The sequence below is a fragment of the Semicossyphus pulcher genome, unplaced genomic scaffold (genome assembly GCF_022749685.1).
Source record: "Semicossyphus pulcher isolate SPU_LCO1_2020_fin unplaced genomic scaffold, fSemPul1.0.p SCAF_17, whole genome shotgun sequence".
In the NCBI taxonomy this organism is placed as follows: Eukaryota; Metazoa; Chordata; class Actinopteri; order Labriformes; family Labridae; genus Semicossyphus; species Semicossyphus pulcher.
The window spans coordinates 2,272,289-2,296,220 of NW_027211681.1; the positions used below are offsets into that span (position 1 = coordinate 2,272,289).

A 23,932-nucleotide genomic window follows, 5' to 3' on the forward strand; every position below is an offset into this window, starting at 1 on the left:
AGTGACCGTACTTTCACAGCTGTAGAGAGAGAGAGTTGCAACATCAACGTCATGATCATGGAGCATATTGGACCTCCACTGATGCGACTCTCTGTCTATACGGCTCTGGATAATTTGTTCGGGGAGTAGGCGGGGCTGCTCCTCTGCTGTCCTCATCTACGTCCGCAGTGCGCACCTGCTTTCAAACACGTTGTCATCGGCCTCATAAGGACAGTCCTTGTAACACATTGCCCTCAAAAGCTCACATTGATCTGAGGCGGTCAGCCACATACTAGGTTTTCACCAAGTCAGTTTTTAAAAGTTCAAAAGGCACCAGAGTGCCTTAACTTACATCTTAAACTTGTGACCTATCAGCAGTTTGTACGTCCATCTGTCCAATGCTCATGAACACAACTCAGTGAGGCTTTGAGGGAGCTTCTTTGAATTTGGCACAAATCACGACTTGGACTAAACAATGAGCTTTCGTGGTCAAAGGTTGCTGTGACCTCACAAAATGTTGCCAAAACCTCAAAAATTTCCACAATGATTTTGACAACATTTTAATCAAAAATCAGGTTAAATAATGAGGTGATTACATTTGATATCAACTTCTCTGTGGCATCTTAATGTTCTCCAAAAACACTCTAGCCAATATACAACGGCATAACTCGGGAACAGAAGGAGAGGTTGTGACCTGTCGCGGCAACTGAAAAATCAGTCTCTGTCTAGGATTGGTGAGAGAGGGTAACAAAATATCACCCAGCACAATATTTCAGTTTCTAAGTCGACTTGTATTGCTTGCGAGCAAGAGCCATTCTGTAATGACTGAAGAATAACAGTGTCTTCCCCTTCTTATAGCATTTGAGACAGTGGACTTAAGGCTTTGATGAAACAACAGGATACACATGATTACACTCGGGATGTCATTTGAGTTCATTAAATAATCAATACCAACTTACTATATCACACATTGTTCTGTCTTCACCATCCTGAGAATGTCACATGCCTATCATCCCTAATCTTCTTTCACACACACCTCTTTGATACAGCAGACAGTATATAACAAACACACACACATAGGAAGGGGTTTTACACTCCCTTCCAGGATAAACTTCCTTCCATTGAGCGGTCTTATTTAACATTAACTTACAACATGAACAAAGTAATACAATGGTGAACACATGAGACACATTTCTTCAACGGTTAGGAATCAATTCTCAGCAAAGGCATGATCATATTGACAAACACATGGTCATAGATGAAAAGTCATGTTGATCAAAGGAATTTCTCTCACAGACCGTACTTCACATTTGGTCTGATACTAAATTAGTGCTCACCATGAAACTGAGGTGATATACAGTATGAAGTGTATAAATCTGTGCTCCCAGGATGAAGACGTCTGTAAAGCATCGACGTTTTAATATTTATACCTTCTTTGTGTAGATATTTGAAGCACTGTAAACTGCCATGGCTGCAACCGTGTGTTCTATTAGATCAGATTTATTGGCCAAGCATTTGAACATGGACAATTCAATTTTACTTTATTTTTTTCTGAATGTTACAAATTGTCAAACAGCAGAACAAGAACAACAAGCTAAACAAAGTCAAGTCAATTTTATGTTAATACCCTATATCACAAACATAAAAATACCAACATTAGGCCCTCAAACTGGATCAGAAACAACTCCCATTAATGGACAAAGTGGAAGAAACCACAGCAAGACAAGTGAAGGAGAGACTATGAAATCTTCACATTACAGAATACAATCACGACGATATATTTCCAGAGATTGTTTTTTAAACCAAGAACTACGAAGGATACAGGAGAACGACGAGCAACCCAAGATGTCAAAGACCTGAAGCACACAACCTCCTCCACCATTGAGACCTAAAAGAATATAGACCAAAGAGGAAGAAAGCTGTGGTCCACAACACGCTCAGTTGTTGATATCAAGCTTCAGGTGTCTTTCTTTGCACTTTGTTGATGAAGTATTACGTTCATCCTCTGGACTTCTCTAAAACAGTTTACAAGTTAGACGGCATGTTTCTCAAACAAAATTATTCATTGCATACAATTGATGCTATTCATTATGTGTGTCTGGTCAGCCATGACAGACAGGAATCTAACTGCAACTTGACTGGTTGGCTGAGGTATGCAACCATGATGCAGTAACTTCACTTGTAACTAGTTAAGCTCTAATGTAAAGTTAAAGTGATTTTTTTTAAAGACTGAACAGAGGGAATGAGTATGTTGTCTGTTACTACTCCTGCCCTCTAGATGGCAGTATTGTTATATGGGAAACGTCCACAGGGCTAGAAATGCCTCAAAGCATGATCATGATTGGAGCTGATTGAAGAACTAGATTTTTTAAAGGTCAACTGGACCCAGAATAAAGCATGATGTCATCACATGGGCAGCACAGGTCGCTGTGGACAGAGAGGACTTGAGGAGGAGTATATCTGTAGAACAGAGTGAAAGAAATGGCCTTTTAGGGCAAACTGAAGTTAGATGTGCTTCTTTTATGCTTCTCTCTGCATTCCTTATGAGTTCTGCAGTCTACAGTCATTGTTGCTGCAGCTAGTAAAGCTAAAACATTCAGTCCCATCTTAGCTAAGGTTGAAATTTTTGCATGGCTTGTTTGTCACTGATAAGCACACATCCATTTTGTATTCAGCTGTCTTGTTGTGGCTGTGTGGTAAAATATGACCTTAAACTGTCAGCTAACGTATTTGCTGGATTTTCACATCAAACTAAGACTAGCACATTCTCCATGAATTGACAAAATACAGACAAAGCGAGTTCAGAAACGTCTTCATGATTTCAGACATGTATGTAAAAGCAGCACGTGGAGGCAGTCTTGCAACATTGATAGGGCAGGGGGAGTTGAGTCTGTGGCCAAAATGACCTGCAATGTTGTAAGCTGATGACATGAAAGCTGTTTATGCTTGCTGTATAGTGCTAATATGAACATGTTGTACTTTCCATTTCAGTTAGATTTAATGTGACTTAATTTGTCGACATCATGATTTCATTAATCACTTTCTGTGTTGGAGAGCTTGTCCCCCTTTCTAAAATCAGTAATCAAGAGCTAGAAACAGAACATCAAGTTTATTAGTACGCCTGCCTCTTTATGTGGCTGCTGCAATGAATGCACCTTTGTTAAAACATTTATTGTGAGCCTCTAAGGTAACTTTACACAAACCAACCTTTACAACCTGGAAAATCAGAGTCATACTACAGGTTTATAGTCGGGAGCAGTTTTTCAGGGAAAATGTGCCTCACTGTGCCTCTGAGTGGTTTTGATCAGTAGTTCTTTCCCTGTGTGGTCCTTATTTTTAATTTTTGTGCAGCTTAATATGGATTTATTTCTTTAAATACAAACAATGCTGTGCTTCATCCACCCAGCCCATAGGAAGCTTTAAAAGATGTGTTGCAATTGGAAAAAAGCAACAGGATGAAACCTATTATTTGTATGAGCTCATTCTTTCACAATAGCTGCTAAGCTGCTGTAATTCATCCTGGTGTGTAAGCTCTTTAAACTATATGTTGGGTGTGATCCTCAAACCAACCCTTCCTGTTAAAACCCCACCTTTTAGCCATCCAGCATTGCAAAGGGGGTGATACTCAATGTCAGTATGTGTTTTAGTGGTAAGATTGGACTGACAGTGATTGTTCTCACTTGCACAGGAGGACCAAACTTACAGCCATGCAAGTGAAAAAAAAATCACATCTATCTCACGCTCGGCCGGCCCGTCAGCCCCTGAAGTGTATTTGGTCTTGTTCCACTCTCTACCTCTCAAATGTTCCTATGCCTCGCTGCAGCTTGAGCACAGTTTGAAAACTTTCACAGTAAGGTCTGATGCCATACAGCGCTCAGAGACCTTTAGCAAAGAGGTTAGGCATTCCTCTCAGCTTGAGTGTAAAACCTAACACAGCTCCAGAATAGAGTCCGCCAGGCGAGTGAAGAATGCTCCCTCTCTCCCCAGCCTCTTAATGGACTTTTTGACCCTGAGACATCAGACATTCCTGCTGATATGGGCGTCAGCCTCCAGTTAAACTGTTGCAGATATGAATAATACTTAACTAAACATTTCACTGATATGAGAGCTTAATGCTGTTTGGTAAAATTCCACTTTGAAATACAGCAGGCCTACGTTCAAGAGAGTTTTGATAAGAGTATTTACATTCCTGGATTGAGTTAATCAAAACGTTAAATTGGGATACTACTGTGAAGAAATGGATTATAATTTTAGGAACTTTGCTTTACTTTTTTGCAGAGAGTAGTATGAGTGGATTGATACCCCTCTCACACGTGTACGCTAAATACAAAGCTACCAGCAGCATAGCTTAGCTAAGCATAAAGATTAGAGACTGAGGGAAACAGCCTGACATATTCAGTCCAGAGTTGGCCAATTTAACTTAACATCAACACCAAAGCTCATTAATTCAGATGTTATATCTCATTTGTGTGTAAAAACATCTGCCTTGTTATCAGTCTTAGTTGTAAACCAAGCTAAAAACGCCTGCTAGCTTAACATTTAGCATACCAACCTGACAGCAGTATCGCTCTTCTCATGAAAGCAATTAAGAGCACTTCACAAAATGTCAAACTATTCCTCTAATCATGTAATTTTGGTGTACATCTGAGGCTCATTGCACTTAATAAGATGCACTGAGTAAGTTGTCACACATTTGATTTACAGCACACAGATGAGGGGCTTTAGCTGCATGACAAGGGTTATGTGAGAACTCCCTGTTCCTTCCAGTTTCAGTATCAAGACAGATTCAAGTATCCAAACAACACTGGCTTTCATGTTCTCATCATGAACTTTCATTAACTGAATTGACCTGACCTAAGTCAAGTATTTCATGACATCAGTGAGTCACAGTGAGAAACATCTTCATTTTGTCTCTGATCTCGCTCCGCTAGCCTCGGGCTAGCTTCAGATGGCAAACAGCCAATAAAGAGAAAAAATACAGAAACGACAGTTGACAACTTGCCACTGCTGCCTATCAGTGTGCAGACAGTCTGCCTGTTCATGTTGTAAATAATAGCTTAACTACTGCTATGTGTCAGATTCCTTGTGTTTGTTTTTTTCTACCTATTACTCTGCTATCTCTTTAATCCATCATTAAATATCATTTCCTCACAGTTAATTGATGATGACGGCTTATTGCCTAAAGGATTCATAACAAATTGAAGCTAATCGTCAAACTGCTCCCACTTCCAGTTATTTGGGCATGGTGGTGGTTTAGCAATTACATATTAAACTCACTGTAAATTAAAAGTATCACCATCTTGTCCATCCGGCGAAAGGGCAGTCCTGATGCCTCCACCACTTGCTCCTTTAAATTGTCCCTATTTAGCTGAAGCTTCTGCTGACCCACAACATACTTTGCTTTGTCATTAAAATAGACCGAGATGATTAGAAGCTTTTTTTTTTTGTAGCTATTTAGGTCACAAGCAGGAAAAAAAAGTTAGCCTTACTCTGTTCAAAGAAAGAAAATAAAAACATTTCACTCTTTTCACAGGGCGGCAATTGTCCTCTGACTTCCACTTAGGTTGAAAAGCTTAATTGTTATGATGGTGTACTGGTGTTTCCAGAGCGCACATTGGATAAACGTAGGAAATCTTAGCGTTATCATTTTGCCACAGCCAGATTGATTGCCAACTGAAAACGGCTAGTGTTTCCCTCCAGATTTTCGCTATCCTTTGTCTTTTCATTTGCTGATCCATTGAGAAGTTGTTGAAATAATAATGATTTGTCAGATTGCCTTAGTTTACATGGTTTGCAAACCTGGAACACAGCATTAGTTTCTAGTAACGAGCATGACGTCAGAGGAAAATGGCAGTTTATGTCAATGTGCAGTTTGGTTTGACAGGGCGTTATGTGCAGGACTATTTCTCGCTGGAAAATGATCTTTTTGGCACACTTTTTTTTCTAATTATACCATGTCTTAAAAAATGTGCTATTTAGTTGCTGGAAGGTGGTTTTTTTGTCTTTACCAGGCAACCATCTTCCCCCTGTTTGCTTAAATTTTTTACATGCAGACATGAAAGAGGTATCAGTAATATTTCCATTTCGTCTAGCCATCACGTCGTTCATTATTGAGTCCTGAATCATCTGTGTCACCCAAGGGTGTCTTCATCAGCAGCATTAGATGCTCAGGTTTAACTTTTCTAATGCGTGTAGTAAAATCGGTTATCCCAAACAACTGCAGAAGGATTTGGACTGTCTTTGTGAACACTTCTGTCCATATAAGGTGCCCTCTTACTCCTACAGAAACAGCTGAAACAAATGCCACTCACATGAAAAAGATTCAAGGGAGGCATAATGCATAATGCATGGGAAAATACTAGCATAACATACAAAGACAAATACATTATGAGAAAGTAACTTCCTCATTGGACTTGTAAAGTTTGGTGTTAGTTTGCTTGTAATCAGAAGTTCAGTCACTGCTTTCCTCGGCCTGCATCATTAACTGATCTGATCTGACGTTAGAGCAACATCTTTTTATGACCTCTGCTCTGGATTCTTCATGTCCGAGCCTATAACAAGCTCAACTGGAAAGGCTTTGTCATCAAACATCATTAACAGTGCGGAGGAGACGCTGATGTGCAAGATACGGGTCCAAATATGGGTGAGTGAAGCTGCTCAGAGGGGGTTGGATTTTGCAATTTGATCCCCTCTATAATCTCTCTTCTCCAAAACTAACATTACACCATCATTTGAGAATGATGAACTCTTAACAGGATTTCACTGTAATTTCAGAGGCTGCAACGGCTGACCTGCACAGAGTGCAAAGGCTCAAATGCTTAACACTCTCTCTCTCTGCCTCTCCCACACAAACACACACCTCATGAACGTAGCAATTTGCTGCCTCCTGTTCACACAAAACATGCATGAAGTCACCAGCAGCAGAGAGGAGCTCCACCCTGCATGACACTTTATCATAACAGCTTATTGGTCATTTGCCATAAATCATAGACGAGGCCGAAGTGCAGTCCTGATATCACCTGTTCCCACAATGACCCTCTTTGTTCGGTTAGTCAGTGTTTGCGTTCCCACTCAGTATTTGTATCCTGAGCCGTGTGTTTCTTGTTACTAGGTGACAGGAGCTAGACAGACTTCATGTAACACTGTGTTGAAAGCCTCCAGGGCAAAGATTAGTCAACCATTTGGGTGTGTCTTGTTTAAAATTGTCTTCAGGCAAACTCTAGGGTCATTTACTTTATGTGTTCGCAGAACTTGCACTTTTCCTGAAGTTTTCTTTCTTTGTTTGGGTTCAGAGAGCATTAAGTACCACACAGCTTCAGAGGGGTCTTTTCTCTCAGGCCTAATGCTTTCCACACTGGGGCCTGTTAACCATTGTTCAGCCTTTCCTGACAACAGCCCTGTTACGTAACACAGATTTCCGCAGCTCCACATCCCACCTCCCAAAATGTCATACAGTTGCCATGAAAACTGCGTAAACAGAGGGATGTTATTGAAAAAGATGTGGACCGTCCGTTTTTATAAAAGACCATTAGAGACAAAGAATAACACAAGATGTATTCACCAGCCAATTTATTTTTCAGACAGGTCACGCACGCACACACAAAATCCCACACACACACAGTAAGTCAGGTTTACTTCATTCAAATTATACTTAACTTTAACACAGGCTTCACTTTCAACTTCACTCAGTCTTTTCAGTACAGTTTCAGTCGTCTCTTGTAACAGCTTTTATTCGTGTGTGTGTGTGTGTGTGTGTGTGTATGTGTGTGTCTGAGAACAGCTTGTCCTGCCAGTTGGACCTCCTAGCTGGAACTGCGCACAGTGGTGGTTGTGACTGTGGTTTTTGAGCCCCCTGTTAAAAAGAGGGAAAAAATCATGAGGGCTGAGCCTCCAGCTTTCATTACACTGACTGTACTGTTGTTATGTAATGTCTTGTTAAAAGTGATGTCACTTACCTGAACCAATTGGTCTAGAATAAAGGAGAGGGAAGAAAAAACAATTATTCAAGTGCATTTTATGGTACTTAAATGAGTGCATTTTGGACTAAATGGTCCCATAAGTCAGTGCTCCGGTTTCAGTGTGTCTACCTTGACTCCTCTGTTTCCAGCAGGCTTCTGTAGGTTGCGATCTCCTGCTCCAGCCTGGTCTTGATGTCCAGCAGCATCTTGTATTCCTGGCCCTGCTGCTCGATGCTTGAGCGCACGTTAGCGAGATCTCCTTCAAGTATGTTGATCGTATTCTGGAAACCGGCGAGCATTGCGCTGTAACGAGCCTCTGTCTCCCCCAGTGTGTTCTCCAGAGCCCCTTTCTGTCATGGAGAGGGAGGAAGGAGGAGCTGAATTAACACTCACAACTTGTTGCAAAAAAAGGTTTACTGTAGTAAATCCTTTAAGTTCTGACAATTAAAAGCTATAGTCTGTTGCCACCAACCACACCCTGGATTATATATATCAGACACAAGCACGCCTTCTTTGTCTAGCATTCCCACTCCTTTATGATGGAGTACAAAGCAGAGGCGTATGTGTAGGATTTTGAATGCATGTGTTTTTAGCTGCTACACAGGAGCAGATGCTGCTCTTGCAGGGAGTGTTAAATGATTTACTGCAGCTGGGCACACATAATCCACGGTGGTATGTCTTTTGGGTCATCCACTCCAGCATTCCTTGTGCTCTCTTCAAGCTCTTTTATGTCTTCCAGAGTTTGAGCAGATGTCTGTGAAAAGTTTCTTCACAGGCAGACATTTCTACCAAAGCTCCAATCACTCCTATCTTTCTCTCCCTCTCCCTGTTCTTTCTGCAAAGCCTCCCTCTCATACCCTACCTCCTCTCTTCCTCCCTCTATCACTGTCTGTTTCTCTATTTCCCCTGACAAGACAGGGATCCGGGAATTTTGCTCATATAAGGCGAGATCAGTGAGATGTGAACAGATGGTTTGGGTTCAGGTTTTTTTTTGTCTCACCATGCTGAGCTGAGACTGCAGCTCAATCTCCAGGCCCTGCAGTGTGCGCCGCAGGTCACCGATCTCTGTCTTGGACGTCTGGATTGTCTCTGTGCTGATGGCTACTTCCTTGGTCAGGGTTGCCGACTAGAGCAAGAAACACAGTTGTGAAGAAAAAAAGCTCTTTATGATTGCTCAGCTCAGTTTCACAGAAGATTATGTTTAATTACAGGTTTGACTGTTGAGGGAGTAAACCCAGTCATTTGCAACGTGTGGGATATGGTGCCTCTGTTTACCTTTTCATTAAACCAGCCTTCCTGGTCGCGACGATGTTTATCGGTGATGGATTCGTACTGGGCGCGGATGTCTTCCAGGACTTTGTTGAGATCTTGCTGAGGTGCAGCATCCACCTCCACGTTGACTGTGCCAGAAAGCTGAGAGCGCAGTGCTGCCAGCTCCTAAACAACCAAGGCGGAAAAAAGATCATTAATATCTATTTGCAGACCTTCTACGGGTGTGGCAAAGCAGGTTTCTTGTTGTCATAGTGAGTAGCAATCATTATAGCAAGAGGATGTGTGTTCGTCACCTCTGCGTGATTCTTCTTGAGGTAGGCCAGCTCATCCTGCAGACCCTCGATCTGCATCTCCAGGTCAGCCTTCGTCAGGGTGGTCTGGTCCAACAGGCGGCGCAGGTTGGCGATGTCAGCCTCAACTGACTGGCGCATCATCATCTCATGCTCAAATCTAATCAGTTTTGAAAGTAGAGAACATGGATATGAGATGACTAACACTGTTATGCCTTCATGTTGGGTTTTGAGAAGAAGACAGGTCAACGAAAGTCGGACGACTTTAGCTTACTTGGTTTTGAAGTCATCAGCAGCCAGTTTGGAGTTGTCAATCTGGAGCAGGATGCTGGCATTGCCGATGGTGGCAGCAGCAATCTTTAGAGAAGAATAACAGGCTGAATTACTCAGAAGGCAAAATATACTAAGTACTTAGTTTCTAGAATTACACACTAATATCAGTTTACTTCCTATGCAGTTCTTCTCAGCTGCATCACAAGCCTCACCCTGAGTCAATATGCACAATATTCCCCTACACACATGACAGCCGTTTCTTGTTTATTTTGAGCTTTTACGATTCATACATCATCGTTTACTCTCCGGCATAGTCACTAAGGATTCAGGAACACAAGGGATCATGCAGACTCTACTAAACGTTGCCTGCATGTAACGTATACCCTTTTAAAACCCTCCTTTGGTAATCATTAACAGCACAGCAAACATTTGACTTGACTGGTGCATTTCGAGGCTGGCATACATACCTTGTCCTTCAGGTCGTTGATAATGGCCCAGTAGTTGCTGTAGTCCCTCTCTGCTGCAGGGCCCTTCTGCTCGTAGTACTCTCTGATCTGTTTCTCCAGCTTGGTGTTGGCCGCCTCCAGAGAGCGGACCTTCTCCAGGTAGGAGGCCAGACGGTCATTCAGGTTCTGCATGGTGGCCTTCTCGTTCAGGTGGACACTGGTCTGGTCCAGGGCACCGGACAGGTCGAATCCGCCCATGCCCCCTCCAAGCCCCATGCCGCCTCCAAGCCCCATTCCACCTCCAAACCCGGAGGAGACGGTGCGCACCTGGGTAGAGGAGATGCGGGGGCCTCCTCGGAAGCTGAGTCCTGCCACACTGTGGGCCTTGTGAGGAGCAGCACTAGATGTGTAGCTGCGGCTCTGCCTGGTGATGAAGGAGGTACTCGGAGAGATGCTATGGTTGTAATACATGATGCCTGACTGCTGGTGAAGAGAGGACACAAGGAGAGAGGACCGTTATACAGCTGTGGACTGTAGCAGGACTGTGGAGGTTGATAGAGGGAGGCTGGCTCTTGATATAGTGCTGGACCTAGGGCGGGCCAGGCTGGGAGGAGGGAGGTGGAGAGAGGGAAGGAGGGAGTTTTCCTTTACAGTTCAGCCACGGGCTTGGCAGAACCTCCATTTGTTTTCCTTTAAGAACCAGGGTTCGGTTTCTTTCCTCTCCTGTGAGGGAACTGTTATGGAATGTGTGTGTCAAAGTGTGTTTCTCTTTTTGTGAGTCAGGGCTCTGAGGGTCCGTGGGGTTCGCTCTGATAGTGTTTTCTTACGTGTGTGTGTGTGTATGTGTGTGTGTGTGTGTGTGTGTGTGTGTGTGAGTGTATTCATTTACTTGTATGATTTGTGAATGCTTTCATAAATACCTGAAAGTCTAGTCTTGATCTCACCAGACAATTATTAACCTTAGCAAATAGAGAAGGCTTACAGTTATTGTTCAAGCATCCCGCCATATGTCAACATTCACATTAAGCACTGTGTAAATATTATCTTTCACCAGGGCTCTTTTTTTTGAGAAATTAACCATGAATATAAGATCATATTACAATTAAGTTAATCCTAAGGGAAATAAACATTTCACGTTCATTATGTGACTTTTGACCCAAACATACTGCCAAACTTGTTTTCTATTAATCTATTAGTAACTGAATGTCCTGAGTGACATCTGCATGTAGACTTTGTAACCTTGAACGACAAACAAGCATTTTTTCCCATGTTTTCAATCTAACCCATGTAAGGGAATTCGTCAGACCCCATTGTTCACCATATCACACTCCACATCCCCCCTTATTCCTGTATCCTGTGTGTGTGTGTGTGTGTGTGTGTGTGTGTGTGTGTGTGAGCGTGTTTGTGTGTTCATGCGTGTCAGTTCATTCTGTTGGTTTTGGCCTGTGTCGCGGGCTGTGTGAGGGATGGGTCAGAGCGTCTTAAAGGGATTCTGTGTGGTTGCTGTGTTCGTGTATGCGGGCAAATGCGTGGGTTGTTGGGTGTGCAGTCATGTGTGTTTCTGTGTGTGTCCTTCTTATCTCAGTGTTGGGCTCTGGCCAATTTCCTTGCTCTTGTAACATCTGCTGTCAGCTTGGGGGAGGCAAGGAGGCACATTGGGGTCACCTCTCAGTTAGAGGGAGAAGTGAATCATGTTTCTTATGAACTGCGTGTGTAACTGCATTACCTAATCTACCTTAAAAAAATGGTGGTTTTGCTCATAGATTCTTGTGTTAGAGTGCAACTGATTCTGGATGAATATAAAGTATGAAACCAGACAAAAAAACACATACAGAAATAGTATATAAAAGTATAATGTATGGCAAGCCATTTTAACATTTATTTGACCCATATTGCGTAACTACAAGGATGTTCAGGCTACCTACTGACAACTATTGGCTGTGTGAGTTGTGACAGATGTTTCATTGTATCCACTCAGCAGCCATTTTCGTCTGAAATCATGCTCAGGGTGGGAAGCTCAAATGCAGTTAAATATATCATTTATTTTATCACATAATTATCATTTCATTAGAAAAAATGGAGGAACATGGGGCCATATTCAAGTTTGATAACACATTATCTACAATTAAACAACTAATGTTAACTTTAAGCTAATTCCGAGCCAATATTGCCATTAGCCAGGAAGTGGTTTATTGCTAACATTTCCTATTGATAGTCGTTTACATAGACTGTATAAAAAGATGGACGACATGACAGCTCCCTAAAAGTGAAGCCAAAATATTTCAACTGGCTGCAGGTCATAAAGCCCGCCTCCTCCATGTTAACAGATGGGACATGAGTCAAACTATACAATCAAAATACACACCAAATAACTTTTTCTCAAACATGGTTTCTATCATTATAGTTAGTTATTATCACGCTGATTTACATCCAAGTGTTCATTTTTCTGAAAGTTTATTTTAAATGAGTTATTTAATGTTATAAAAAGAGTCTAATCATCACCACCATCTCAAGATGGCAGCATCTGTCGCAGAGGCTATTTTGGCATCAATTTCGTACAATGAGAGCAGATGGAGACCCATCCTCCATCTATATGTAGTCATTGGTCTTGTATGATACAATGGGAAAGGCCTAAAGCCTTAAATTCCTATTTAACGGTAACGTTAGCAAGTGATTTGATTTTGATTTTGATTAGCTGTTGCCTCACAGTTGCTGATCAATCTTGAAGCATTGATATGGTAAAGGTCAAATTCCTGCATTAAATGACTCATAGCCCAGAACGCAGCAGTAAGATCTGACAGCAATCGAGCTGCCCAACCTGAGTGTGATGTCACAGGAAATGGCTACTGTGTAATTATGGTCCATTTATCCAAAAGACTGCACTTATTCCCCGAATGTTATAGACTACTTATTTTTTATCTAGAAAGTGATTTATTGCAATGGCATTGAGCTTTGTCTTTAGTCTTATCTTTTATTTCTGTGGACAATGTTAAGAGGGCTGGCTAACTAGCGGAAGACTCTGTGATTCAGTTTTAAAGTATGACAGTTCAATAGGACCCTTAAATGTGTTTTTCTAAATCTGATTAATATAAAGTTTGTTTTTTTAATGGTAGATGTGTGATTGGCTTCATCAGAGTTTACTATGTTCTACAGAACAACTCGTTAGTATGCTGCTAAAAGCTAGCCAACTGATCCCTTGGCTGTCTTCATCAGTCACTTGAGCCTTACCTTACAGGCCATAGTGGTGTGTGAAGAGTTAACCATTATAAAGGCAGAGCCAGGTGCTGGTTACCTTAGCTTAGCATAGAGAGTGAAAGTAGAGGAAAACAGCTAAGCTAGCTCTGTCTAAAGGTAAAAGAAATCCACCACCATTAAGCAGCACCGTCAAACTTTATAACTCAACAAAACACATTATGTGTAGTGTTTTTTTTAATAATCACAACTTGTGGTTCATGTCCTGGAGTGAGGTTGTCAGGTCTGTTTCCTGTCTTATGCTAAGCTAAGCTAACCGGTAACTGGCTCAAGCTTTATATAGTCATGTGTGGTATCAATCTTCTCATTGAACCCCTGGCAAGACAGAATTCTGGCATAAGACTAATACAACTCAAAGTAAAAGTGCACTGCACCATCTCAGGCTGATTCCTTTTGTATTATTCTATACACTTTTGGGCTTCTGAACATAGTTTGCTCCGCTCTCCGGAGCTTTTTTTGTGGTTTGGGGAGTTGAAACAATCTAAAAATATGGGTGTCCCAGGTTGATCTTGTCTTGAAGTTAAAAACAAGTCAAGTCAAATGTATTTGTTTAGCCCTTAATCGTTGTTATGTATAGTCTCAGCGGGCCTGTCAGCACCCACATTAAGATAACAGCATGTGAAAAATGACTCCACCAAACTAAGACCCTTTGCTGAGAACAAGAAAAATCTCCCACAAGGAGCTCAGAGGGGGAAAGCACACAAAACCCTGGGAAGAGCAGCTAGGTGTGCAGACTTACGCAATGTTTATCTTGATGTTAAAATTCAGGTGAGTTTACTGATTGTCACCTGTGCTGGATTCCTGAAATGAGTTGTCAATCGAAAAATGATTCACAACTGAGTTTATCAGTTGTAAGGAATCTTTTTGTGTTGAGACGTCCTTGCATAGCAGCGTAAACTGAATGTTGGCACGGGCACTGAGAAACAAGTAATAACCTTGATCAGGTTGTGAGCTGAAACATTGCTTTGTTAGGACAAAGTCTCATGTTGTGTCAAAGCAAAGTGGTTGATGTCATGTCTGCAGGGTTTAGACACTTTAGAAGGGTGTTGAAACAACCTTGTGACTCATGCAAAGGGTTGACTTAAATCCCATCTGCAATCTTACAAAAAAATTCTCAAACTTTTTCCTTTCCATCTATTTTATTTATTATATCAATGCAACCATTTTCAGTTAGTTACATTGTAACTACAATAGATAATGACTGAGATGCATTGTTTACAGCTCTTCATGAGAGCATAAACCCAGAGATCTATGATACTAAATCTTTACTGTAACAAACAATGCTTACAAGTTGTGAGTAACAGTAAACCTTAAAACAAACGCACATTGTCTCATATCTCAGGGAAAATCACTGATTTGGACAAATTACATCCAATTAAACTTTGAAAGCCTTTTTTTCTTACATATCTACATGTCCAGGATTCTGTTATTCAGTGGGAGTAATAAACTGTATGACCCAGTAAAACTTAAGATAAGATTCCTCATTAAACAGACCTCAACCTTCATTAAAGAAGACAGAGCCATTGTTGATCTGATTTTTTCTGTCATGGTGCAACTCAATGATTCTTCTCTGAATCATGTAATGCAGCAATTATATGTCAATGACTGTGCACGGCCCTATAATTTAAAACACTCATTAAGTATTACAGTCATAAATCTGTATCAAATCACCAGTGATTAAAGATTGATTTGTTGCAGCACGGTAGTACATTAAAGTTGGCTCAAGATGAACTGCAACAGAGACATAATCCCCAGCAATAACAGTTTAATAATACATCCATTCATTATGTTCTGCTCTGAGTCGCCTTTGTTCAGCCGTACAGAATAGAGGACCGGTTTGTATTCAAAGTAAAAACAAAGAGGAGGCACGAACGGAAGTCTGTTCTGTTTCTTTAATCAGGCATATCACCTGAAAGTAACCATGATCTGAAAACAGCATCAAAATAATCCACTGTTTGTTTGCTGCATAGCAACTAGGAGGATGTTAGAGTAGGTGCCACTACTCATGCTTGAAACTCGGCTATTGTTTCGAGGTCTGGACGGTCTGGATTCCTGCACCTGAGCACAAACAAAAAACAGTGTCTTTGCTATCCGTTTGTCGTGAGGTGGGAATTAGAGTTAGCCGGCATTCCCATGTCTTTTACAAACTGGGTACTTCCTTTGTGAAAAGTGATCACTTCATGAATGTCAAGATTGACATCAGTCCTCTTTCTTCTCTGTTTTAGCTTCTTGATATTTGTGACTGCTGCTGTTCCTCCCATGTGGAGATGTACTCGTACCAACAGCATGCAGCTGTCCATTCCAGTATTCAAAAAATGAAAGCTTAATCTTCATCTTATTACCATTTTGGTTTTAATACAAAGACACATTTTTATTAAATGCCTGCACATAAGTTTGTTCATCCTGGGTTATTAGTATGGAAGAGGAGCAATGTTCATTAGAGGAGGAAGTTGAGTACCTTACCTCTAAGACCCACAACTTCATCTTTTTGTTTAATTACAATTCACTGCTAAAAGACTGACCAGTGCTGAAACGTTGTGATGTGAAGACCTCTAAGCACATGTATATGACAGCAGTGGTCTTTCTTTTTAGCCATGCTTGTGGCGTGGCTTCAGGAATGGGAGTGTCTGTCTAATGACTGTAAAGATGGACAACGCGTCTCCACCTCCACTCATTGTACAAAAGTGATGCAAAATTACTCCCACAGCGGGCGCTGCCATCTTGCACATTTAGAGCCAGAGCCCGCGCCGCAGTATTCACGTACCGCCTCTTCCGCTGAGCACAACACACATTTAATTTGCCGATTCGATTTAATGTGAGATCCCTCACATCGGCACATTCACCAGCAGAACAGCTTGTTGTGTAGGTCTGAAGCAGATATTAATGGTTATGGAAGGTTCAAGTACCGCCCACCTCTGATTGACAGGCGTTTACATTCTTTTTTTATATAAATTTCATGACGTAGTTTTGTTTCGACTCCACGTCACCATGGGCGGGCAAGGTTTGGGGCTGATTTAAAACAGTAGATGGCGTGTTTGAGCTATTTCCAACCCATGAAATGGAGATTTGTATAAATTTGCTAAGAATTGTCAATATTAACACCAGCATTGATGCGTTTCATCACAGTACAGCAGTATAATTTAGATCACAGCTCTAAAAACATGTTTAAGTGTGCAGTTACTCTTTAAGTAAAAATGTAGATAGGACGTTCTGGAGCGCAGCAGAACAAAAAACTACTGCAACAGCATCTAGACTCCTTGAAAAGAGTAACTGATTTTTCAACTAGCTTTAGCTTTTTAACTAAAGAGTTCCCATCTGCCTCAGCTTTACTTTGTGTTCGGTCCTATTTAGCAAATGTGAGCATGTAGATCGTTATTATTATTGTTATTATTAGTTATTGTTCGACATTATACCAGCGTAACACCACTATGTAAAGTAAAGACGTTGACGAATGGATTGGGGTTTTATTTCCTTTGATGAGACATATTTTTTCCTGCCTCTGCACAAACAGATACAAAGAGCGCTGTATGTGCAGCAACCGTGAAGCAGCCCCGTTGCACCACATACTGGAAAGAAATGCATGGCAGTTAAAGAGGATGTATGTTACAGTGGTACTGTGTGTATTTGTCTGGGCCAACAATAATAAAGGGTATGTCTCTATGAGTGATCTGTAAATCAGTTCCAAAGTTATATGACTTTTAGAGAAAAGCCATATCCGCCCTGTGTCTAGAGATGATGCTGATTTTCATTCTTTATTGTAAGACAGAGTCTGAAATCGCAGCAGCTCCATTGCGACATCAAAGAAAGGACACAAAGAAACAAAAGGCACTATTCAAGGTCCTTTTATGTACATCTGATCTGGGTTTAAGCTTTTTAATTTTAAGCTTGACTGGTGTACAACAGAGTGCCTCAGTCTGACCTCGTTAAAAAGTGGAACCCTGTACCTCCGGTTTGATGGTAACAATTTGTATTCAGTGTTTACAACGTGGTTGGAGTTACTGGCCAGCCTTAACTGGTTATTACTGTAGGCTGATTCATAGAGGTCCTCGAGTGGTTTTTGAACAGTAGGACACTCTTAATCACAAACTGGAGAAGAGGTTGTGCACTTGGCCAAAAAGATGAAAGACAGCCGAGGAAATAAAGTCTTTGTTTTGTCTTTAAGCTGACAGATTACAGCAAATGATCTTACATTACACCAAGTATTCATATGAACATACCAGCTTGCCTGCTGCCTTTATAACAGCACAAGAGTTAATCAGTTCTTTCTTACTAAATAACAAACAGAACAAAGTTTTAGGAGAGGTACTTCTTAATCTTTGTGAAATGCTTACAGACAGACAGAAACAGCGGCGAGAGCAGCTCTGTGCAGAGTTACTAACAATGAATCACAGATGTGAGCCTGCAGGGAGCAACACGGCACACAGAGCCTCCTCAAAATGAACCACACCCCTCCACAGGCATTATCACATCCTGCTCAACTATTCAGCATGCACTGGGCAAAAGTAACTTCCCAGCATGCAACATTTCTGGCAAAGGTCCTGGACTGAATCACTGACAGAACATTCAGTGTAAGTAGAGAGGTGGGATCACGCCTGTGTAAATGAGTGAGTGTGTGCGGGTGTGTTTGTGGGTGTGACACGGTGTGACATATTGGAGTTGGTGCCTATGTTCCATCAATGGGACACCAGTTTCTTCACATAGAGTTAAAGATTCACCTGCACGTTGTGCATTGAATTATCAGCTGTGCATACAGACTCTGTCATTAGTCCACTGTAACTGCAGAGAATAAACCTGCCTTTTCTCATTGATACATTTAATGAAGTTGTGTAGAATAAAAGTTGTTTTGTCTTCTTTAAGTGAAATTGTTGCTTCTGCCAGGAATGAAAAAGATAAATCCGGTTGTGATTCAAAGTGATAAAGAGTGCAAGTAGAATAAATGCTCTCTGTATGTAACTCAGCTCCTCTGCAGTCGCTCCATTTTACTGGACCATTAAACTGCTTATAAACCTGTGAAAGAATAAAAGTAAACTCACACAAAAGGATACTTAATTTTTATTGTGTTTGGCAAGTGTAGTCGACCTATTACATCAATTAAGCTGTTAATCTGCCGGCTGTGCGCTGAGACACAAACATAACTTGACTTTCTAAAATGCATCAGAGCATTCTTTGACTCTGAGCAGACCTTTGCTTCAGACAAGAGAATTTAAAATAAAGAAACAGCTTGAAATGATGAAATTGTCACATAATGTTAACGTTGCACATTCACACCCACAGTTGATAAATCAGACAGAAAAGAGACGCTGTAATACGGTTATAAATCTCTCTGTTGACTTGTAAAATGCAACAGACTATCACACGGCCACACCCTGACTGTTCAAGAGGTTTCAGGGCAGCGGAGGAGAGAGTCACGGCTAAAGTGCGCCATCTAGTGATCGCTCTCGGTAATACTGCTAACAATAAAGATGAAGCATGTTGTCTGTGCGGGAGGCACAAGTGAATCACCGTGCCACACCCAAAAGAGTTGTGAAAAGTAAGAGTCAGAGCTGCTGACAGAGGGTTAGGCTCAAATCATCACAGTTTATACAAAAGGGATCAGAGGTAAAGAGGATTATAGACTCAATCCATGAAACCACCTGACTAATGAACAGGTAGGATTTATTAATGCAGTTAAAGTAAAATGTTTATGATCAGGTTCCTGTTTTTTCCTTCTGCTTCCCACTGCTTTATACACAGTCAAACACAAAGCATGCGGCTGCTCAATGCACACAACTGCTCCTATCTGAACGTGTTGCCATGTGAATGACTGAAAGAATCTGGGCTGATGTAAAAACAAAAAAGAAAGAAAGCAGTCCGTCTTGTTCTTGGAAGCAGATAAGCCCGTGTCTCTCTCCCCTACTGCTGCTCAATTTTGAAAGAGAGAGAAAGTGGGTGTGGAGGGCTGATGGGAGGTGGCGAGTTTCTGCTGGCCAGGATTGGTCCAAGTTATGTAACTTTTTTTGGATTAAAGGAATTTTCCGATAAACACTGAAGGATAGATTAGACCCAATTTGTGAGATAAATATGGCAACAGCACAGTGAAAACTGACACAAAGCTGTTCATTAATAAAATAATTGTCACTGTTCACTTATTCTATTATGGTCCCCTCCTTCACTGGACATTGAGGTCCATGGTCCCCACATCGTACTTAAACAAGTATATACTTGTATTGTGTGTATTCCCTTGTCTTCATTCAATGATTTATTTTTTACATAGTAAAGTCAAAGTATATTTCATGTTAATAAATTTGTATCCATTATGGGTCAGTATTTAAAAAGAACGACAATAGAGGGCAGAGTGAACACTTCTTGCAGGGACTGTTTGTCCCTTCACACTGAGTTTAACTATTTCCGTGTTCTGTCTCAGTCTGTGTTTCTGTCAGGGTGTCTCAAGACAGAAAGTCTGAGACATTTATAGCATTTGTTGTCTCAACTTTTTTTTATTCCTTGAATTAACGTGATTCTTTTTTACAACACTCCAAGGTCAACTCATTTGTGTGTGTACTAAAATTATCCAACATACAGTTACGTGTATGAGTAGATCATAAAGCCTGTTTGCACTAGCATGAGTAAATAAAGGAGTGAAATTCCTCATACCCATGCAAACATACCATCAACATCGATTGTCTTTAGGGAAGAATTTGTAGAAACAATGCGAGGTGTCGGAGGAGCAGGCTGAGCAACATTTTTGTCTCGAACGAGACAACAAGAAAAACGTTCCCATTTTGAGCTGTAAATGTTTAAAAAGATCAAACTGAGAAAGTAGTTTGACAAGATATTCATGCCTTTTAGTTCATGGCAGTGCTGCATGGCTGTTAGGCCTGCAAGGCTTGGGGGAAAGAAGTTTGAAGTCGTTAAACTTCTTGATTGACTTGAAGTTATTAGAGGCCTTTAGTCAAACTCACAGCTTAGACAAGATTTATGCAATGTTTTAGTGTAAAAGTAGGTTTGCTGAAAGGGATCTAAGACCTTTAAAAGACAGATATAATGTTGATCCCACTGAATGCTACTATAATAATAATTTAATATATATTTTCTTTCATTGCAGACATTTTAACATTTTATAGCAGGAAAACCAGAAGAACTAATAACATCAACCCCTGTTATAATGCAGGCTGGTTTATTGTATAACCATCCTTATACTTACAAACTGTGTGCTAATGAGACACCACTTACTGATGTGTGTGTTTACAATTGTCACGAGTATCTAAATGTCTCTAACTGTCTCTTAATGTCTCAGTTGTTGTCTTCAGCAACCCAAAGTAGTCAATTTGCCTCCTGTAAATTCTGGTAATAATGCAGTTTTTTGTCTGTGCGACCGGATTGCCTCCCTATTTCCATAAAGCGCTGATAGCTTGGTAACCTGGTCCTGCCATACCTGAATCACTGTGTGGAAGTTTGGGGTCACACCTACAAAAGCACCCTACAGTCACTATGCATATTACAAAAAGAGCAATAAGGATAGTTAACAATGTGAGATACTGAGATAATGTGAGATAATGTTAAGGAAAAGTCCCACAGAATGTTTTCTGTTGGAGGTGGAAATACAATAAATAGATGTGGCTACACAAAACAAAATTAAAATGTATGATTTTGAATATTTATCATGCCTTAATTGGTTGACAAAGTTGTGTGTTTTTTTTTTAAAAACGGGAGGCTGTGGCTCAGTGGTAGAGTCGGTCGTCTTCCAATCGGAAGGTCGGAGGTTCGATCCCCAGCTCCCTCAGGCTACATGTCGAAGTGTCCTTGGGCAAGACACTGAACCCATAGCCAACGGGTATGAATGTGATATCTGATTGACAGTTGGGCACTTTATGTAGCAGCCTTTGCCATCAGTGTGTGAATGTAATATGAAGTGTAAAATCAGCTTTGAGTGGTCGCAAAGACTAGAAAAGCGCTATATAAGTACAGTCCATATACCATTTACCATTTAGAAATTCACAAAAACACATTTAACATTCATTTGTCATACTAAATATCCAACTTACACTGAATCATATAATGCATATAGTATTCAACTTTATTTAAGTTGTTCTGAATCCAATGATACCAAGCATTTGATTTAACTCCTTGTAGTTTTTGAGATACAGCCATTTCTGTAACATACTATTTTTAGTTGACAGAAGGGTAGCCAGGTTTTTTGAGTTTTTACAAAAAAAACTAGTGGAAATAGAGATTCCTGTAATCACATGTTCAAAGACTCTCATGCACTTAAAGACCAGATAGACTCAAGTAGGAATTAATCCTAAAAAATATTTTCCGATCAACTTTTAGGAAGAAATGAAGAGAAATGTAGCTTCAAAACCAGGTGTTTCCAACAGGGCTTCCATTCACTCCAATGTATTTCAAGGATGCATGCTAACGGCTAATGGGCCCATAGGAATGAATGTAGTCTAATTAGCCTAAGCCCCCACAATCAGAGGGAGAGAACAAAAGCCATAACTAGACACTTTGCAAACTGGTGCTGTGACCTCATACTTTGACCGATTCGAAAAAATTCAATGGATTTGTTCTTAGCTCAGCTGGTACTTTGAGTGCTGTGAAGGAAATCATAAAAGGCCACTGTGGACATTAATGGGTTAAGACCTTAAACCTCAACCTAAAAATACTCACACATCCATGAAGACAAAGTGTTTAACAATCTGTGGGATGGATTTATGAAACAGTTTGAACCTTAAACTCAAACAAAGCACACATTTTTTTCTGTTTCTACAAAGAAATTATACAAAAAATATCACTTATGATGGGTAAAGAGCGGAAGAAAGGCAGTGATAGATGGTTTATTTTTCCTCTCTCTGCTTGACTATACACACTCTGGGTATACTGGGGTGTTAAAAACAACTGAAATCGTCCATAATACTTGGTGCATTGTAGTTAATGTGTAAGAATAAATAAGTTTATACTTTATCATACTCCTTTTTGAACATGTACTGTTTGCTTTATATTTTATTTTTTATTTTTATTTTATTATTATTATTATTATTATTATGTATAAGCACTTACAACAAACTTGTAAACAATTTATAGACAGCTTAAGAACGTTAATATGTATGTATAATGTTTATCATAGCATTACAAACTCATTCATTGAGTCTTACTCACTTACCTATTATGCCTTTGTTAAGTCTTTACTAAACTTTTCAGTTGCTCTATTAAGATGAATACATGCTTTATTATGCAGTAATTAGCCATTAACTATGTGCCTATTAACAATATGCTTTTTTGCAGCTACTGGATCTAAAACAAGAACAGTTCCTTGTTTGGGTATTAAACCCTCTATTATTAACACTTACATGGTCTTATTAACATATATCTATGTTTATAAGCATCTTATAAGGACTTATAAGGGTCTTATTACCTATTAACTAACACTCATTAAAATACCTTAATATAAAGCGTTACCTTATCTTCAGTTAAAAGATGCCAATCATTTAATCAATCCATCATTCAATCCATTTTAATCCCTTATTTAAAGCTACAACACAAACTGAAATGGAGAAATCTGATTTTCAAGCCGAGGAGCTCAAACAGGCGTCAGCCCACATAAATCGTTTTACTACCAGACATATGTCAGCAGAATAAAATGTATGTCGTGCACCTCTCATATTATTTCCACATTGTTAAAGAATCAGACTGACAGACATTTTTCACACGCAGTTTTACCATCAGTCACCAGCTCTAACAGGCGTCACCCTGCTTATCAGTGGGGCTGCTGACTGAAGAGGTGCTGAAATGATGATGGAGTAAAGGCAGCTCTGCCACGTTGTTCAAAGGAATTAACAGAAATAACAACAGCAAGGTGATCATTTTCTGCTGTCATGGGGATGTGCTCTTGTTATAAGAAGGCCACGATGATCATACCAACCAATAAACTAGCTGCTACTTTTCGTTAAAGTCAGACTTCTAGATGTTGGTAGTGATTATAACTGAGAATGTACAATACAGGGGGGTGAATGTAGGCCTGTGACTGGTGTGAGGGCAGTTTCACCAGGGGAACAAGTCTAGTTCATCAATAACCTGTCTGGCTTGTCTTAGGAGGGAATCCCACAAACTAAAGAAAACTAAATTTTCTATTGTATCTATAAAATCTCAGTTTCACCGTCTACGATAACATACTAGCATCAGATGAGCAGACATTTGTTCCCTTCTTTCTGAAGAATAAACAATGAACACAATTTGCCTGTACTATCCACAGCATTGGCACAAATTATCAAGCAGTATGATTTTCAGACTGATTTTCTAGGTTGCATACATAAGGTGCATGTGTTGAGATATTATATTATATTTCATAGATGATACTGAAGTGGACGCAGCCTCCCTGATGTCCCCCCAGTGGTTTGGTGACTGCTGTTTAAAGCCTCGAGCTTGAGTATCTTTGCCATCACCATGTTTGATTTCTTTAAGCAAGATCAACCAGATGTGGACG

At 40.4% G+C, this 23,932-nt stretch overlaps 1 protein-coding gene across 1 annotated transcript; it reads right to left on the reverse strand.

Annotated features, from left to right (window-relative positions):
• Positions 1–7,531: 7,531 nt before the first annotated feature.
• On the reverse strand, positions 7,532–10,770 carry krt94 (keratin 94). The gene is made up of 8 exons (XM_069665412.1): positions 10,240–10,770; positions 9,774–9,856; positions 9,503–9,659; positions 9,213–9,374; positions 8,938–9,063; positions 8,067–8,287; positions 7,935–7,948; positions 7,532–7,831 (listed from the first exon to the last, which is right to left on the reverse strand). Exons 1-8 carry the CDS (start codon positions 10,687–10,689, stop codon positions 7,782–7,784), a joined length of 1,263 nt encoding a protein of 420 aa, XP_069521513.1. The 5' UTR covers positions 10,690–10,770; the 3' UTR covers positions 7,532–7,781.
• Between the last annotated feature and the right edge of the window lie 13,162 nt (positions 10,771–23,932).